At 47.2% G+C, this 19,734-nt stretch overlaps 1 protein-coding gene across 3 annotated transcripts in view; it reads left to right on the forward strand.

Annotated features, from left to right (window-relative positions):
- LOC134513006 (N-acetylated-alpha-linked acidic dipeptidase 2-like) overlaps window positions 1-9,449 on the forward strand; it is a 37,822-nt gene extending 28,373 nt beyond the window's left edge. The window contains exons 16-20 of one of the 3 annotated variants that reach the window (XM_063328996.1): window positions 460-724; window positions 4,768-4,836; window positions 5,203-5,284; window positions 6,703-6,795; window positions 8,821-9,449. In XM_063328996.1, coding sequence (XP_063185066.1) covers window positions 460-724; window positions 4,768-4,836; window positions 5,203-5,284; window positions 6,703-6,795; window positions 8,821-9,010 — 699 coding nt within the window. In that variant the 3' untranslated portion in view covers window positions 9,011-9,449. Of the gene's footprint in view, window positions 1-459; window positions 725-978; window positions 1,344-4,767; window positions 4,837-5,202; window positions 5,285-6,702; window positions 6,796-8,820 lie in introns of those variants that run through there. The other 2 variants (XM_063329006.1, XM_063329016.1) reach the window with 2 other exon arrangements.
- Window positions 9,450-19,734: the final 10,285 nt, after the last annotated feature.

Below are 19,734 nucleotides of genomic sequence, written 5' to 3' on the forward strand. Positions count from 1 at the left end.
CTGTCAAGTTCACAGAAAGGTATTTATAGAATCTGATTGGAGGTGTATACTTCATGCCACCGTACGATTAATAGGACCCTTAATGTACAAATCTTCCTTGATTGTGTTCAGAAATAACTACACGAGGGGGGGCCATCGGGGAGGATTTCTGCTATGCAAACCCCCACTGCTTTCACTTTTAACGAGGGCAATCTCTGTACAGTGACCTGAAGGCAAGTCTGTGTAGACAGAGAGAAGGAAGCCTGCTCACTTAATCTGGTGCGACAGTCCATGGATTCGAGCTGCTTCAGTTTCCTAAAGTAAACACACAAAAATGGAAGGACAGTAAATCGCGTTTTGTAGCAAATCGCTTTTTTGATTTGGAAACTGTGCAAAACATCATCGTCGTTAAGTGATCAATACATCCCTTAACTGCCGTTAGAATACAGGGCACTGACAAATTTGCTTGCTCTTTTTCAGAAAGCAGACAAATTCAGCAATTATCCTGTTTATCACACCGTGTATGAGACCTTTGAGTTAGTGGAAAAGTTTTATGACCCCACCTTCAAGAAACAGCTTACAATTGCCCAGTTACGGGCCAAACTGGTTTATGAACTGGCAGATTCCCAGGTCATTCCGTTTGACTGTAGAGATTATGGAGAAGCCTTAAAAGGATATAGCAATAGAATTTATAAATTGGCCAAGAAACATGAAGAACAGCTGAAAACCTACAAAGTATCATTTGGTGAGTAATAGCCACAACAGTATTTCTTACCTGCCTTAATGAGACTTATGCAAGGGCATGATATATCTGTTAAAGCTCTGAAACGGAATTCCTTATTTCCCTGTTTCAATTCTCCTGTCGTAATAAAGAGCCTCTATTTCTTTTTTTTTTTTCCTAAGCATAACACGGGTTTAACACATTATAGATGCGAGGGTTCTAGATGAGAGGGTTACAATAACTTTCATGCGTATTACTAATTTTGGGCGTTATTGCAGTGCTGACGAGCAGTCAATGGGACACAATCAGATGCAGAACAAAGGGATAGTATCAGCCTGCTTCTCACGTTCTTGCTTAAGAAAGAAGACCAGTTAAACGTTGAGGGCAACTGTTTGGAACTTGGGAGACACAGGTGTCCATTCCTCCTCAGCCAAAGACTTCATCTGACCTTGGGAAACGTGCTGACCCTCTGTCTCTGTGCCTGGATGCCACTTGTAGGCAACAGAAGCACCTCTCTAACTCTTCTGCAAAAATGCATCCATCTGCTGAGCGCTTGAACATATTGCAATGAAACAGGTCGGATGCAGCAGAGTGCTCTTGATCCCAAGCTAGGAATGCTTCCACGGTAATTTTCTTTCTCTCCCCCTCTCCTTCCTTCCTTCCTTCCTTCCTTCCTTCCTTCCTTCCTTCCTTCCTTCCTTCCTTCCTTCCTTCCTTCCTTCCTTCCTTCCTTCCTTCCTTCCTTCCTTCCTTCCTTCCTTCCTTCCTTCCTTCCTTCCTTCCTTCCTTCCTTCCTTCCTTCCTTCCTTCCCTCTCCCTTTCTCTCTGTGTCTTTTTCTCTCTCTCTGTCTCTCATTCTCTCTCTCTCCTTCTCTCTTTCTATCTTTTTGTGTTTCCGTACCAAGGAGGATTTTCAGTTGGTCCTAATTAACTTGGTATCTGAGGCACCCATGGTTTAGAGACATAAACTAGCTTTTTGGAGACGCAGTACGCTTTCGGGTGGTGTGAAGCATTAGAAGTAACTCAAATCAAATCCTCGTTTTGGAAAAACTAAATAGTTTAAAACTTTGTGTAATGGCTTAGGTGAAAAATTCTTGACTAGTTTGAAAAGTCACCCTTTTTTGTGAAAAGGCCACTCAAGACAGGAAGCTTTCACAGAATCACAGAATGGTTCGGGTTGGAAGGGACCTTAAAGATCATCCATTTCCAACCCCCCTGCCCTGGGCAGGGACACCTCCCACTAGACCAGGCTGCTCGAAGCCTCATCCAGCCTGGTCTTGAACACTTCCAGGGATGGGCCACTGACAACTTCCCTGGGCAACCTGTGCCAGTGCCTCACCACCCTCACAGTAAAGAATTTCTTCCTGAGAGCCCATCTAAATCTACCCTCCTTCAGTTTGAGGCCGTTACCCCGTGCCCTATCGTTACACTCCCTCATCCACCGTCCCTCCCAGTCCCTCCTGGAGGCCCTCTTTAGGGACTGGAAGGCTGCTAGAAGGTCTCCTTGGAGCCTTCTCTTCTCCAGGCCGAACAACCCCAACTTACTCAGCCTCTCTTCATAGCAGAGGTTCTCCAGCCCTCTGATCATCTTCGTGGCCCTCCGTTGGACCTGTTCCAACATGTCCATGTCCTTCCTGTGCTGAGGACTCCAGAGCTGGACGCAGTACTCCAGGTGGGGTCTCACCACAGTGGAGTAGAGGGGGAGAATCGCCTCCCTCGACCTCCTGGACACACTGCTTTTGATGCAGCCCAGGATGCAGTTGGCTTTCTGTGCTGCAAGCGTGCATTGCCTGCTCATGTTGAGCTTCTCGTCCACCAGCACCCCCAAGTCCTTCTTCTCAGGGCTGCTCTCAAGCCATTCTCTGCCCAACCTGTATTTGTGCCTGGGATTGCCCCGAGGCAGGTGCAGGACCTTGCACTTGGCCTGGCTGAACTTCATGAGGTTGGCATGGGCCCACCTCTCCAGCCTGTCCAGGTCCCTCTGGATGGCATCCCTTCCCTCCAGGGTGTCGACCGTGCCACACAGCTTGGTGTCGTTGGCAAACTTGCTGAGGGGGCACTCAATGCCACTGTCCGTGTCACCAACAAAGATGTTAAACAGCACTGGTCCCAGTACCCTTTGCATGATGGATCATCTGGTCTCAGATTTTGCATAACACAAGGATTTATTTCCATACGTCCTTGTGTTTCCTGCAACACAACTCGTAAGGAAACACCAAGTCTGGACTTTCTTTTTGCAGTAGTAGAACATCTACCAAAATTTCTGTTAAATGATTTATTTTTATTATTTGGGTTTCTTTCTTATTTATGTTTAGAAGTTACCCAAACTACCTTCTGACTAATACATCTTTTTTTTGTTGCTAGATTCTAGAAGCAATCTTTTTTTTAGCTTTTTGCTCTGCAAGTATCACTTAACTCTCTCCTTAATAACTTTATAGATGTGTCACTTTGACCAGTTTTACACAAACTATATTTTTTAGTCTGAAAAGACTTTTCTCTGATGCCTGATCAGTTTTAAATTATTTCTTGAATAAAACTGCAATTTTTAATTTTTGTTTAGTCTGTTACATCGGAATGCATTAAAATGTATGGGTAGATTTTACAATACTGTGAAAATTAAAATTCATTTCACTCAGAATTTTCATAGAATTGCCTATTGACGACACTGAATGTCAGAAAATAGTTCATTAAGCCTGAATAAATCACAGAATTGTCCTTCCATATAATAGATTAAGGTTTTTATTTGCCTTTGGATTCACATTTCATCTGTTCCTCTGCAACAATGAAGGCTGGAAACCTTTTTTCATGAAATACGTACTCGTAGTTATATGCTAGCAGGAAATAAGGTTTGCAGGGAAAAAAGAAATGTGATATTTTCTGAAAGCAACACCGCTGGCAGCACTGAGTAGCTGGTGAGCCTGAGCACAAATTCTCTTACGTGTTTTCAGATGACCTTTTTTTTTTTTTTTTCTCTCTTAAATCTCCTCCTACTGCTTCTGAAATACGATCGGTTGCCACGATATAACCACGATGTCAGCAGGGCAGGACTCTGTCCTCTGGCAAGCTTCCAACTATTGCCACCCTTGTCGGCAAGCGTAAATTCTCACCCTCACGAGGGGACATGGATGTGTCTTCACTGCAGTCCCTGAACAGGTCACATACGTGAAATCTGTGCCTCTGATTACGTGAACTAAACGAAAGTATCAATACAAGAACAAGCAAGTGTAGGCTGGTGGTGACTAAGTAAGCTTGCTAGAAATAGAAGAGCAAATGAGACTGCAGAACAGCTTTCAGCAGGAGCCCTGGGAACAGAAAGCCAGTCACACCAAATAGGGGGATAAACTTATAAACAGTGGTGATAAATTTATAAACAGTGAAGGGCCATAATTGCCAACAGAGGACTGGGTTTAGGAGATGAGCTAATCCTATGCCCCTTATTCCTGTACGATCAACGAGAGGATTCTCTGGTTTATCTGAAGTTTTCTGAAACTTGTGGGCAAAATGTGCAAGTTGTAAATCTTCTCTCTTTGTAATTGAGTTGAATTTGGGGAAGGCCAGGAGTTCTTCTCCTGATAACATCCACCTTTTGTTTACTCTACAAAATAGTTGTATAAATTGATAATTTTCCCAGGTCTGTATTAAATAGACCCATCCACAGGAGAGTCATCACAGCTGATACTGTCATTAAAAGAAAGGCCTGCTGCTTCTTTGGCTAAGTTATTTCACACGTCTTGGACATACTGCCAGGGACTGAGCGGGAAAAAACAACTGACGTACCCGCCAGCCTGTGGGCGCGTCACACCTAGTCGGGTGTCCTGGTTTGAGGTAAAACCGCGACATCAGGCATAACAGGCAAAATCCTGGGGTTTGATTAGCAGCCCGGTGGGATGGCGGGCAGGCTCCGGGCAGAGACACCTCCTGTGCTGTTGGTCTAGCCCACGAGTGGAGCGAGCAGTCCACTTCAGTCTGCCTTGTCTGTCACCGCGGCCTATGGTCGTTGTGTCTTTTACGCCTCACCTAATACTACTCAATATACACATCGCACCCTTCTGTTGTGATATGAATAGGGCATAATGTTCCAAGAGGGAAATCCCGCTGTCCTTCCACGGCCTGCTGGAAGAACTGGTATTTTTTACGTAAGTCGGGCTTTTTATACCTAAATGCTGCGTTGCACCCCTTTGTTAAAAAGCAAACTGCAGAGATCTCCATTTGTGATGCCAGCCAGGCTTTTCCTTGGCAGGCAGAGGGAAGTTGTGGACTTGTGAAGGCTTTATCAAGCTTTCTGCTTTGTTGTTGGCCTCATTTCACAGGGTCTTTGCCTATCACTGCTGGTGGTGCAGCTCTTTAAAGTCTGCACGAGGGAAACTAATGAATTATGGAAAACCAACAAAATTAATTCAATTATAACAGGAAAATGAACGTAGTTTTTCATTGGGCAAATGAAAGGTATATTGGGGTCAGCAGATACACTCAAGTTGCTCACAAAGTCCTTCCTTTTCTAGATCCTCTTTTTTCTGCTGTGGTGAACTTCTCAAAGGCTGCTGCTGAATTTCATAGGAGACTTGAACAAGTTGACAAGAAAGAGTAAGTCTGAAAAAACCCTATTTTTTTTTATATATATATATATGTATATGTATGTATATGGTACATCTGTCTTAGGTACCTGGGGTGGCAGTTCTTTCTTTCCAGTGACTACCCAAGGAGACTCTCATTAGTGTAGAACAGAGCACTTGAACTCTGAGACAGGAAATATCTGCTAAGATGACTTCTGCTTCCCGTGATGAATAGTATCAGCTGCAAAGCTTATTACTAGGATCAGCTTGTCATTAAAATTATTGTAATACACGGAAAGGCGGCTAGCAGTAAAAGTTCAAGTTGGAGTGAGCTCTGTATTTAGGCACCTACACTTGAGTGTTGTAGGTGATGGCAGAATTTGTACTTTCAGCACACCTCAAGAAGACAGGATGATGCTTCAGAGTATGTAAGATATCCATATGATGCTTGCAAACCTAAGGGCCCCATAGGACTCCCGTGCCCTCTGAGTGCTGTGGCTGGAGGCCAGGTGCTCCTAAACACCTCGTATGGTACCAGATACAGGGACCAGAATGGGTCCAGCAGAGGGCCATGAAGATGATCAGAGGGCTGAAGCCCCTCTGCTGTGAGGACAGGCTTAGAGAGTTGGGGTTGTTCAGCCTGGAGAAGAGAAGGCTCTGAGGAGACCTTGCAGTGGCCTTCCAGTCCCTAAAGGGGGCCTACAGAAAAGCTGGGGAGGGGCTCTTTATCAGGGAGTGTAATGATAGGAGACAGGGTAACGGCCTCAAACTGAAGGAGGGTAGATTTAGATGGGCTCTCAGGAAGAAATTCTTTACTGTGAGGGTGGTGAGGCACTGGAACAGGTCGCCCAGGGAAGTTGTCAGTGCCCCATCCATGGCAGTGTTCAAGGCCAGGCTGGATGGGGCTTTGAGCAACCTGGTCTAGTGGGAGGTGTCCCTGCCCAGGGCAGGTGGCTTGGAACTAGATGATCTTTAAGGTCCCTTTCAACCCGACCCATTCTGCGATTCTGTGAGATAGTTGTGTTTAGGCAACTGTATCCCATCCTTACTATGTTACTGTATAGATTAGATCAGGAGTTTGGACACTTGACTTATGGGTGGACACCAAAATCTTCATCTTGACCTAAATCTCAGCCTTCCTCTCCCCTCTGTTAAGTGAGATGCTTCTAGTGCCATTTAGTACTAAACAAGTGTCTGACACTCTCAGAAAGTCTCCCATCTGATTTTGCATAGTCTGAAATCTTGTAGTTGAGTTTTCTGACACAGACATCTTAATGCATTAATATAAGATGTATTGAATATCTCCTTGCAAAACCTCATCCTTTTGCAAACTGTAGACCATCTTTGTCATTTTGTTTTTCTCTCCAATGGGGAGGAAAAGTGTTTCAATGAAACTGGGAAGTCATGTTTCTTCATTGTGTGAAATGTCTTTCTCTCCATTTCCTGCAGTCCAGTCGCAGTGCGAATCATGAACGATCAGCTGATGTTTATAGAAAGAGCTTTCATTGATCCTCTTGGCTTACCAGGAAGGAAGTTTTACAGGTGAGGCAACAAGGTTCTTGAGCAGCTGTCTGAGGCACTGTATTGTTGCGGGTGAACCCCATCCTCTATATAGGCCTCGTATAGGAATTATACCTCAGCAGACTCTGATTTAAGGAACAATCCAGTGAGTAGCGGAATTTGTTTACAACCTCCAAGGAGAACTCCTTGGCTGCACCAGTCTTGTCATAGAATCATAGAATCATAGGGTTGGAAGGCACCTGTGGAGATCATCTAGTCCAACCCCCCTGCCAGAGCAGGGTCACCCGGAGCAGGTTGCACAGGAACGTGTCCAGGTGGGTTCTGAATGTCTCCAGAGACGGAGACTCCACCACCTCCATGGGCAGCCTGTGCCAGGGCTCTGCCACCCTCACAGGAAAGAAGTTTCTCCTCATGTTTAGGTGGAACTTCCTATGCTCAAGTTTGTGCCCGTTACCTCTGGCCCTGTCGCTGGGCACCACTGAAAAGAGCCTGGCCCCATCCTCCTGACACCCACCCTTTCAGTATTTCTAAGCGTTGATAAGGTCCCCCCTCAGTCGTCTTTTTTCCAAACCAAAGAGACTCAAGTCCCTCAGCCTTTCTTCATCAGAGAGCTGTTCCAGTCCCCTCAGCATCCTGGTAGCCCTTTGCTGTCCCCTCTCCAGCAGTTCCCTGTCCTTCTTGAACCAGGGAGCCCAGAACTGGACCCAGTACTCCAGATGCGGCCTCCCCAGGGCCGAGCAGAGCAGGAGGAAGGATGACCTCCCTCCACCTGCTGGCCACACTCTTCTTGATGCCCACCAGGATGCCATTGGCCTTCTTGGCCACAAGGGCACATTGCTGGCCCATGGTCATCCTGTTGCCCACCAGGACTCCCAGGTCTCTTTCAGCTGAGCTGTTCTCCAGCAGGTCAGCCCCCAACCTGGACTGGTGCAGGGGGTCATTCCTCCCCAGGTGCCGCACCCTATGCTTGCCCTTATTGAATTTCATAAGGTTCCTCTCTGCCCAACTCTCCAACCTGTCCGGGTCTCTCTGTATGGCGGCACAGCCTTCTGGTGTGTCAGCCACCCGCCCCCCCAGCTTTGTGTCATCAGCTTTTTGGTGCCTAGTTCCTCTTCTTGGGTCTGGCGCTCTGGCTTTTTCAGCCATCATACTCTGTGACTTTTATTTGCAGGTGCGTAGTACTACTTCTGTTACCGCGTGCTCTTTTAAATCTGCACAAAGTGTTCAGTAGAGCATCAACTGTATGGAAAGAAAGCAGAAACGAGGGTAGAGTAGAAAGGCGAGGAGGATGAGAACAGATGTGTGGTGAGGGTCAGGTGAAGAGAGAAGTCCAGAATTTTATTTTTTACTTCCTTGCATTTATTAATGTAGTTTTAGTGTTTATTTCCATTTGGGAGGACTGTTTCCCATGATACAAATGTGCTTTGATAATTCATCTGAACAAAATCAATTTAAAAGCAGATCTGAAACTATTCATTATTTAAGAAAATACCCACCAACAATAAAATTGATATTTTTGCACAGTTCTGTTCCAACATGATCTCTTCTTCTCTGAAGAATTCATGCTTTTCTCAAGAATTCTCCCATAGATTTTTTTTTTCCCCCCTCTTTTTACATTCTTTTCCCGGATCTGCTGACCATCCTTCAACTGCTTAGTTATTTTTGAGGTTTCTGTTCCACTTCTCGTTGCGCACCCATAACTAGTTTTACTCCCTGTTCCAGAATGTCACATTAGTTCAACAGATTTATTGAGCATTTAACATGATTTTGTTTCCTAATTAGACAAATTCGGCGTCTCTTCCCAAGGAGATGGCTACCTGTCCTAAATTTGTGCCCTTTCCCATAGCTTGTGCCAATGGGGCTGCTTCCTCCTGTCCTTTTGAAGACAGGTACAGGTAGATTTCCTCCGTGTTTAGTAAATTCTGATCTTCACAGGATCCATAGGTGCGTTATGTAGCACACATACAGTTCCCTACAATGAACGCGCACACCGCTAATGGTCATTTTATTTACTATACCTAACATTTTTTCCTTCTTTCCCCACAGACATGTCATCTTTGCTCCAAGCAGTCACAACAAGTACGCTGGAGAGTCCTTCCCGGGGATCTATGATGCCATGTTTGACATTGAAAGCCAAGCAGATCAGCGTGGAGCCTGGGAAGAAGTCAAGAGGCAGATTTCCGTTGCAGCCTTCACCGTGCAGGCAGCAGCAGAGACGCTGGAAGAAGTAGCGTAGGATGAGGGCTTGGAAAAGCCCAGCCGAATAGCAAAGTCTGAAAGGCGCTGTAGTCGGGCTATGACAGCGTCCCCGTCTCTCCTGAGTGCCCGCCTGGCGGAGTTTCCAACCTTCTGCCTGCGTGCAAGCGTACAGGTGGGGTGAGAAGGAGCTCTGTGTATCAAAGAGCTCCTGAGCTAGAAATTACTGCTTTTCTGATACTGACAAAACTGTAGCTTTAGGAACAACCCTAGGTGGAAGCAAATGTGGAGGTGGGGAGAAAGAAGAATCAGTCCCCAGTTAGAGTTTTCTGAAAGATCTGCCGATTTTGAGGACCCATTATTTTGGAGGTAGAATTACAAACCCAGTTGTTGGCCAAGCTACCTGTGAATCTCCCCTGTAGCAGTGATCCACAGCACACGTTTCAAGAGAAAAATTAAAGCACTGCTCAGCACGTGCATTTTTCTTGTTCTGATAATTTCTTTTCTAATATAAGGCACCAAAGGCGTCTGTGTGTTTTATAATCTATTCTGCAGGACTGCTGAGTGTTTATTATACTGATGCGCTTTCTTTTCCTGAAAAAAATAAAATACTGTCCCTCCTGCCGATTGCCAAAGTAGTACTTGCCATCCTTGATAATCAGAGAAAACAGCTGCTGAGCTGCAGAAATCCCAAAGCATTTTCTCAGGGAGTGAGCGTCCGTCCCTCTGAGAGACAGCGTGCCCTTCCCTCCTCAATTCGCACTTTGGCAGATGCAGACTGTGGGGATAACCAAAAGCCGACCTCCCTGCTCCTGTTGATGCTTTCACTAGTCCCAAACCCGTGGCAGCTTTTGTTCCTATGTTTTTTTTTTTTTTTTCCTGGGAGATCTCTTTTCATGCAGATGCCTTCTTCCCGGTTGAGGGAGCTGGAGGACATAGTCGCTGCTGCCCTGGGGCTTGAGGTTATTCTGTCCTCAAATAAGACCTGAAGAAAGTTTCCCATCAGGAGCTGCTTTTTACCAAGAGAAACTGAAATGCATGAGCGAGAAGGGTAATCGTACAAAACTGTTTAATTTGTAAAAAGAATTGATTCTTGCTTCATTTGCCCTTTAAATGTGCTTCTCATCTACATGCTTTAAAACTAATAAAATCGTTAGACTTTTATTAAATCACATTCCAGTTTGTGGGAGCTGATAATAACCAGTTTCTTCTGTTATGTATAACATACTACAATTCTTCTCACAACCATAAATTGCACCAGGTTGTGGGAATAAAATCCTTTTCGTTTTGTGGGGAATAGAACAGATGCGGTACTAAAAAAGACAGAATTAGAGAAACAGGATAATTATTGGGCTACAGAAAGGCTTGTTCTCGTCTCATATGCCTTGAATTCCGACAAGGGAAGCAGAAATTACTGCTTCAGTCCTTTGGGAAGTTGTTTTGGGGGGTATATGCCACCAAGAAGAGCGGCCTTCATTGGCATCAGTTCCAACAAGCCTCTCGGAAAGACGAAGGACTCGGTACCTATGGATGTTGTGCTCATAATTTACTGCGAAATTGCTTTTCACAAATCAAGCCTTAAGGCACACGAGGAGGAAATTACACTTCCACAGTCCATGCTTTACCTCTTCTGTGGGAAAAAGCAATGTTTAACTGACCTCGTCAGGACGCGCGTAAGGGACACGAGTGGTCGATGCTGAGGACACCAGAACAGTGACAGTGTTTTTGTCGTTCTCTTTACTTCTACCTGACTGGCGCCACTCACCGTTAAGTTTTTCAACTCCCCACCCGTAGCTCAAGGTGCAGCTGAAGGACGCGGTACCCTGTCGACGGTGACTGGTACGGAACTGCGCTGCTGCTTCTTCCCTTCTCCCGCATCGCCCGCTCCTCCTGCCCCGTCACAGCTTTGTGCGAACTGCAGTTCTGCAGTTGGGGTCAGCGACTGAATGCGCCCCCAAGGAAGGGGTGGGGTCTCTGGACGGTGGAAAAAAGCCACCGGTGCCTCTTCCTTGTGAAGAGCAGCCAGCTTTGGAGCTGACAGTGGTCGCTGCTGTAGGATCATCAGAGAATAAGGCAAAGAAGGAATTACCCCATAAAAAGGAAATATCTGACGAAGCGTGCTTCCTCCCTGATTTACAGAAATCTCTTTAATACTGTAAATCGATGAACAAACGTCTCACCAGTAAACACACTTTTTCAGTGGCAGTTAGCCTTTGAAGTTCTGTGCCGTTACGTTCCTGCTGCAAAGGGACGCGTTATCGCTTCTTGTTTCTGTGCGCAGTTCGACGCTGTAAGAATAAATCACAGCTCACGTCAGGCTGAACGCACAGCTGGCACCGATTGCTTTGTTCCTCCCCTCAACCTAATTGATAACTCTGTGTGGATGTACGATTCATCAGGACCCATTGCATACTGAGAAGTGTACAAAATAGGTTAAATCTATTTCCGTTCCCCTCTATAAAGTTCTACTGAGGGAGAGTGATACCCGAATCCTTATAAAGAAGGAAACCAAACCACTTATAAACGGCTTATAGTAATTTATTTCCATAAAATCCCATATTCTTGATATTGAAAGGATCAGTTACTGTAAGATTGCCTTCCCTGCTTCAGTCAGTAGTATCTCCTCTTCTGCAGATGGGCAACCAAGCAACTGCTGCTGTCTCCCAGCCCAGAGGCTGCTGTGTTTGTGTAGCTCCGCCTGGCCGTCGTTTCAAAGTCGGGGGGGGATTTTTCAGGCTCTCCTTACAAATGGGTAACACCAGATCACTGACTCCGGCCTTCCCTGATTCTGTTTGCGCAGTTCATTCACTCAACCCGGCTGAAGCAACCTGTGAATGACAAAGCTGGGAGAAACAAACCCTTCAGCCTGGATTGGGGCTCCAAAAAATTCTGGCAGAATTAAACTTATCTCTTGGATATTTAGTTTGCCAACTCTTTTTTTTTTGCCAGTTTTCTTTAGAAAATAAGTTTCAAAGGGACAGTGCCAGCGTGGTGGGTTGACCCACCTCACCCCTTGTTCACAAACAAAGAAGGGCTAGTAGGGGACATGGAGGTCGGAGGCCGTCTTGGACTTAGTGACCATGAAATGGTTAAGTTTTCCATCCATAGTGAGGTAAGGAAGGGGATTAACAAAACCTCCATCTTGGACTTCCGGTGCGCAGACTTTAGCCTGTTCAGAACCCTGGTTGGGAGAGTCCCGTGGGAGGTAGTCCTGAGAGACAAAGGAGCCCAGGAAGGCTGGACGCTCTTCAAGAGGGAAATCCTAAAGGCCCAGGAGCAGGCTGTCCCCATGAGGCGCAAAATTAAAGGGCGGGGAAAATGGCCGGCCTGGATGAACAAAGAGCTCTTGATGGGACTTAAGGAAAAAAGGAAGGTTTACCACCTTTGGAAGAGGGGACAGGCAACTCAGGAGGAGTACAGAGATCGTGTTAGGTCATACAGAGAAAAAATCAGGAAGGCAAAAGCCCAGCTGGAGCTCAACCTGGCAATTAACATAAGGGACAACAAAAAAAGTTTCTATAAATACATCAACAAAAAGAGTGACAGAGAATGTCCATCCCTTACTGGATGCGGGGGGAAACCTTGCAACCAAGGACGAGGAGAAGGCTGAGATACTTAATGCCTTCTTTGCCTCTGTCTTTAATAGTCAGACCAGCTACCCCCAGGGTGTTCGGCTTCCTGGGCTGGAAGATAAGAATGGAGAACAGGACAACGCCCCTGTAATCCAGGAGGAAGTAGTTAATGATTTGCTTATGCACCTGGACACGCATAAGTCTATGGGGCCGGACGGGATTCACCCAAAGGTTCTCAGGGAGCTGGCAGGAGAGCTCACCAAGCCTCTCTCCATTATCTATCAACAATCCTGGTCAACAGGAGAGGTGCCAGATGACTGGAGGGTGGCTAATGTGACGCCCATCTACAAGAAGGGCCGGAAGGAGGATCTGGGAAACTACAGGCCTGTGAGCCTGACCTCTGTACCGGGAAAGATCATGGAGAGGATCATCCTGAGGGAGCTCTCACGGCAAGTGCAGGGCAGCCAAGGGATCAGGGCCAGCCAGCATGGGTTTAGGAAAGGGAGGTCCTGCCTGACCAACTTGATCTCTTTCTATGACCATGTGACCCGCTTTCTCGATGCGGGGAAGGCTGTGGACGTTGTCTACCTGGACTTTGGTAAGGCCTTCGACACCATCCCCCATGGCATTCTCCTGGAGAAACTGGAGAATCATGGCATAGACAAGTGTACCCTCTGCTGGATAAAAAACTGGCTGGATGGCCATGCCCAGAGAGTTGTGATTAATGGAGCAAAATCTGGTTGGCAGCCGGTCACCAGTGGTGTCCCCCAGGGCTCAGTTTTGGGGCCAGTCTTGTTCAATATCTTTATTGATGATCTAGACAAGGGGATTGAGTGCACCCTCAGTAAGTTTGCAGATGACACCAAGCTAGGAGGGAGTGTTGATCTGCTTGAGGGAAGGAAGGCTCTACAGAGGGCCCTGGACAGGCTGGAGGGATGGGCCAAAGCCAATTGGATGAGGTTTAATAAGGCCAAGTGCCGGGTCCTGCATTTTGGTCACAACAACCCCAAGCAACGCTACAGGCTTGGGGAAGAGTGGCTGGAAAGCTGCCCAGCAGAAAAGGACCTGGGAGTGTTAGTGGACAGCCGGCTTAACATGAGCCAGCAGTGTGCCCAGGTGGCCAAGAGGGCCAATGGCATCCTGGCTTGTATGAGGAATAGCGTGGCCAGCAGGAGTAGGGAAGTCATTGTGCCTCTGTACTCGGCACTGGTGAGGCCTCACCTCGAGTACTGTGTTCAGTTCTGGGCCCCTCACTACAGGAAAGACATTGAAGTGCTGGAGCGTGTCCAGAGGAGAGCTACCAGGCTGGGGAGGGGTCTGGAGAACAAGTCCTATGAGGAGAGGCTGAGGGAGCTGGGCATGTTTAGTTTGGAGAAGAGGAGGCTGAGGGGAGACCTCATTGCCCTCCACAACTCCCTGAAAGGAGGTTGGAGAGAGGTGGCTGTTGGCCTCTTCTCCCAGGTGGGTAATGACAGGACCAGAGGAAATGGTCTGAAGCTGCGGCAGGGGAGATTTAGATTAGATATTAGGAAGAATGACTTTACTGAAAGAGTGGTCAGGCACTGGAACGGCCTGCCCAGGGAGGTGGTGGAGTCACCATCCCTGGAGGTATTTAAGAAACATGTAGACATGGCTCTTCAGGGCATGCTCTAGTGCCCAAGATTATTGTTTGTCGTGGGGTGTTGTATGTGGGGTTGTGGGTGTGGAGTTTAGTAGGTGGGTGTTGGTTTTGGTTTTGTTTTGTTTTGTTTTGTTTTGTTTTGTTTTGTTTTTTTTTTTTATGTGGTTGGACTCGATGATCTCAGAGGTCCCTTCCAACCACTAAGATTCTGTGACCCTGGCTGAACACCAGGTGCCCACCAAAGCCGCTCTGTCACTGCCCTTCTCAGCTGGACAGGGGAGAGGAAATATAAGGAAAGGCTCTGGGGTGGAGATAAGGACAGGGAGATCACTCACCAGTTACCGTCATAAGCAAAACAGCCTCGAATTGGGGAAATTAATTTAATTTATTACCAATCCAATCAGATTAGGATAATGGGAAATAAAACCAAATCTTAAAACCCCTTCCCCCCACCCCTCCCTTCTTCCCGGGCTCAGCTTCACTCCCAATTTCTCCACCTCCTCCCCCCAAGTGGCGCAGGGGGATGGGGAATGGGGGTTGTGGTCAGTTCATCACACGTTGCCTCTGCCGCTCCTTCCTCCTCAGGGGGAGGACTCCTCACACTCTTCCCCTGCTCTAGCGTGGGGTCCCTCTTGTGGGAGATAGTTCTCCACAAACTTCTCCAATGTCGGTCCTTCCCATGGGCTGCTGTTCTTCACGAACTGCTCCAACGTGGGTCCTTACCACAGGGTGCAGTCCTTCAGGAACAGGCTGCTCCAGCGTGGGTTCCCCATGGGGTCACAAGTCCTGCCAGCAAACCTGCTCCAGCACGGGCTCCTCTCTCCACAGGGCCACAGGTCCTGCCAGGAGCCTGCTCCAGCGTAGGGTCTCCATGGGGTCACAGCCTCTTTTGGACACATCCACCTGCTCCAGTGTGAGATTCTTCATGGGCTGCAGGTGGATCTCTGCTCCACCACGGACCTCCACGGGCTGCAAGGGGACAGCCTGCCCCACCATGGTCTTCACCACGTGCTGCAGGGGAATCTCTGCTCCAGTGCCTGGAGAACCTCCTCCCCTTCTTCTTCACTGACCTTGGTGTCTGCAGAGCTGTTGCTCTCACATATTCTCGGTCCTCTCCCCTGTCTGCAATTGCCCAGTTGGGTTTTTTTCCCCCTTCGTAACTATGTTATCCCAGAGGCGCTACCACCATTGCTGATGGGCTCAGCCTTGGCCAGCGGCGGGTCTGTCTTGCAGCCGGCTGGCATTGGCTCTGTTGGACCTGGGGGAAGCTTCTAGCAGCTTCTGACAGAGGCCACCCGCGTAGCCCTCCCCATGGCATCTTGCCTTGCAAATCCAATACAGCCAGGAAGTTTATTTCAGCTTCTCTTTTGGTTGAAACACCTTTGGTTTGCCTTTGGAAGGGAAGCCACAACACTTGGTCAATTTAGTGATGGCTAGAAAGTGGGGATAACGTACACGCTCCATTCTCCCCTGAGCAAGTGATAAACACAATCCAGTTACAACAAGCATTCATTTGCAGCAAAAAAGGTAGTAATTTAAAAGAGTTATTCTGCTGTGGTTTTCAATCAATCAATAAATAGAAATAGACCCATCTAAAAAAATGCTCTGCAGATCTTCAGCTTAATGAAACCTCAAACTAATTCAAAACCTCTGAAGATTAAGTGTTTGGGATTAAGTGATGCTAGCGCTTCTCTCAAAACCCTGTAATTTAGCCACCCTTCCCAAAGTTGACTCATGCATCAAGGGATTGCCTTTGTGGAGCAATTAAATTAACATTTCCCTACCCAAGTCTCCTGATGACTGAAGTACAAGTACTGCAGCTGAAGAAGTTTCATAAATCTTCTCAGTAACCATCCAGTTCAGGTGTTAGAACGGGGAGTTTGGATTTCTCTGGCTTTTTGGTTCAGCCGAAGCAATTTGTCAAGTCCAGGTCAAACTTTTAAATTGCTTCAGCTGACCTAAATTTGCATTTTTTTACAACAGGGATAGAAATAAAACAGACTGTGTAACTCAGGGTATCTATTAAGGGAAAGACACTGCAAGAGCAAAGTCCCAAAGCTGTCCATCAGACCGTAAAGCAGATGATCACAGTCAGTACCGGTGCTCTATGCTGACTTTTCCACAGACCCAAATTCTGTCCTTCTCCTACAGATAACCTATAACGTAATCTCTGCATGTTCATAAGGGCCAGGAGAATGTGAACTGTATGGGATGCATAGTATTTTTCAGCAGAAGAGGACCTAACACCTGGCCAGCAGCCCTCAGTGACCTCAAACCTTTTCCTCATGTGGAGGAACTACTGCTGTTCCTGTCCATTCTGCCTAATAAAATACCAGTTTAAAACAAAGGGCTTATTCAAACTGCCCGCGATTATATGGTGAAGCTCATTGCTGCAGGAGCTTGTGAAAGGTGAAATGAGTTATGAAAGGGTCAGACGCGCGCAAGGAGTGCTCAGGCCCAATGATTCAGATGCAACTTTTCATTCAGAAGGCCCTGAAGCACTCGGGACTTTGAGCAGATGTATGCGTGAAGGGATTAAAACGCACCTGCTTCGTTCCTTGCTTTAAGCATTTGTTACGGGGAGACTATTGTGAAAGCCAGTACTTTGCACGCTCTCGTTGTAGTGCTTTCCACTCAATAGCCAGCCCCTTGAGTGCTGCTGGTGGTCCTCTGTTTGTGTGCTCTTGATTGAAAACCGTGCAAATAATAATTGCAGCTTTAGAAGGTTAATAGACTGAAGGTTAATAGAAGGTTAATATCTGAAGGTTAATAGACTGAAGGTTAATAGACTGAAGGTTAATAGAAAGCAACAACTCCAGCTCTGAATGAGCCAAAGCATTGAATCTTTTTAAATCACTGTTTTATAACAGTTTCCCGTACCTTTATGAAGGTTCACCTTGATGCTATGTGCTGGGGGAGCACGGTGGCGTTGTTCAGCATTTCTTCTTTTCCTGTTATTTCTCCTCAACAATATTTTACTGTAGAACGCAGACAATTCAGTTTATTGCATTTATCATTGAACCATTATATTGATGCATATGGCCTGAAGACCGCAGTGCGGCTGGGCCTTGTGCAATGAAAAGTGGCCAAAAACTTCAACGGGGTTGAGTGGCAGTACCAAAACGTTGAGCGCACAATTCTTAAGCGATTTTAATCACAATTTTAATGAGGTTTTGCATTTCACAGTTTTATTACATAATGCACAGCTGTTTTTTCTTAAGCTGTTCTTAAGTAAGCACAACTTTTCAAGGGTATATTGCGGTCTGCAGTGTTGTATGTCCTCATTTTCCCTCCATACATCGTAGGTGTTCCTCACTGAAACGGGGCGTAGAGTTGTCTGCAGAATGAGCAGCACCCGCGAGAGAGCCGCTAGATTTTGCCAGAGCTTCTCCATATTCTGGTAATAATAGGAGTATAACACTGCCTGAGAGGCAAGTGCTGGGTCCTGCAGTTACGCTCTGAATCATAGAATCATAAGAGTTGTCCAGGTTGGAAGGGACCTTTCAGATCATCGAGTCCAACCATCAACCCAACACTGACAAAAACCATCACTACACCATGTCTCTAAGCGCTATGTCTACCCGTCTCTTAAATACCCCCAGGGATGGTGCCTCCACCACTTCCCTGGGCAGCCTCTTCCAATGTTTGATAACACTTCTGGTGAAGAAATTTCTCCTAATCTCCATCCTAATATCTGCCTCCCCTGCCCTGGCGCAACTTGAAGCCGTTTCCTCTTGTCCTATTGCCTGTTCCTTGGGAGAAGAGACCGACCCCCACCTCTCTACCTCCTTTCAGGTAGTTGTAGAGAGCGAGAAGGTCTCCCCTCAGCCTCCTTTTCTCCAGGCTGAACACCCCCAGCTCCCTCAGCCGCTCCTCACAAGACTTGTGCTCCAGACCCCAATCCTCTATAAATATCTACTTCTCAGGCAGGTTACCATTTACCAGACCACAGATGACACGAATGATGGATATTTGCAAAACCAAAGTCCAATCAGGCTGAACGGGGACGGTTTGAAAATGTAGAAAGAAAAGCTGGGTCCATTTCATCCATTTCTCAGCTTTGCCAGGACTAGATACAAGGCTATATAAGCTGTCCTTATTCTTTCAAAAATTTGGGGTGTCCCCCAGGTTGTCCCATCAATACGGCTCCATCAGTACAGTACTGCCATGGCTGGCGGCAGGGCAAGCTCTGCAGGGTCTCAGCACTTGCCAGGCTTGTGGCGTCCGAACTTCTCGTGGCCCGCCTGGGGCTCTAGTTTGGCTTGTTTGGCTGTTGCAAGTTTTCTCATGACCGGGTGGCCATTGCCTTATTTGTTTTACCTTTGTTTCTCCTTTTCGAGTTGTACGGTATAACCGTATTTTTTTCGTACAGATACCAGGAACGAGCAGTTTTTTTCTGTGCAGAACAACATATTTCTGATTCTGGCGTCACGTTGCAGAGTAACACAAGCCTGGTACAAGCAGGGGCCTGGGAAACTGGGGCATGGGATGTGGTGTGGGGGAGCATGGGCATGGGACGACTCGAAAACGGGCACAGGATGATACTGGAGACCCCGGGAAGATAAACAGCTCCTCATCGTTTTAACTTCATTATTGAAAGCTTTGTCTGGAATGGTGGTATTTGTTTTTTCTTTTTGTGTAATACATTGAGACTTAACGTTCTTTGATCACAGAGTTAAGATTTCAAGTATCCTCACAATGAACGTGTCTTTACTCATAAAGGGCGTTTCTTTCTGCCCGTGATAAGACGAGCAGGACCCTCGCGTTTCGCTCTGGGGAGCGCCCAGGTTTCTGCAAGGCTGGCTGCCGGCAGAATTCCGTCGGAGCTGTGGATGGAGATGGGGTTTTAGCGCGGGCAGGAGGTGCCAGGACACACGGGCTCCGCTGGGAAGGGTATGGAAACACGGCCTGGGAGACGGAGGGAGCTGAGGAAGCAAAAGCAGGGCTTCAGGGGGTGGGGGTGGCGGTGCCAGGAACATCTGAAGGGACGAGTGATCTCAGAGGGAGCTCAGTCTTTCAGTGCTGGCAGCCGACCGTGTTTCCCCGGCCTGACGTCCTGCTGCTGACGGGTTCCATACGGGTGTGTTGTCACAACAGTCGCTGTGTCCAGCAACTGTGGCTTGAGCCTCCTGCTAAAAATACCGCCGACTTTGGAGGTAACGTGGACGGCAGCATCAGGACTGCATCAGCAGCTCGCTCTCAGCAAGCTGGCAAAGCACATCTGGGGAAGGCCCCATGTCAACTCAGCGAGTCTATTCTTGTCTGATACCCTCCGCTGAAACGCTTCTGCCATTATCACCTCGCCTCTTCTTTCCCTTTATGGAAGGCTGTAACATGTTTGCAGTTTACTTGAACCAGGTCCAGCCCCTCCTGCACGAGGTCGCCGCCTCCTCCTCTTCCTTCTCTTCCTCCTCCTTCTCTTCCTCCTCCTCCTCCTCCTCTGTTCTTGGAGCTCCTCAGGAGCCTTCATCCAAAAAATGGACAAGCCTTATAGACTGGGTTGAAGGATGGCTCATAGATTTTCTTCGATGAGGAGGAAAATGTTTAAAGGTGTAGGATCCACCAGGAAAA

Source organism: Chroicocephalus ridibundus, chromosome 1 (assembly GCF_963924245.1).
Source record: "Chroicocephalus ridibundus chromosome 1, bChrRid1.1, whole genome shotgun sequence".
Classification (NCBI taxonomy): domain Eukaryota; kingdom Metazoa; phylum Chordata; class Aves; order Charadriiformes; family Laridae; genus Chroicocephalus; species Chroicocephalus ridibundus.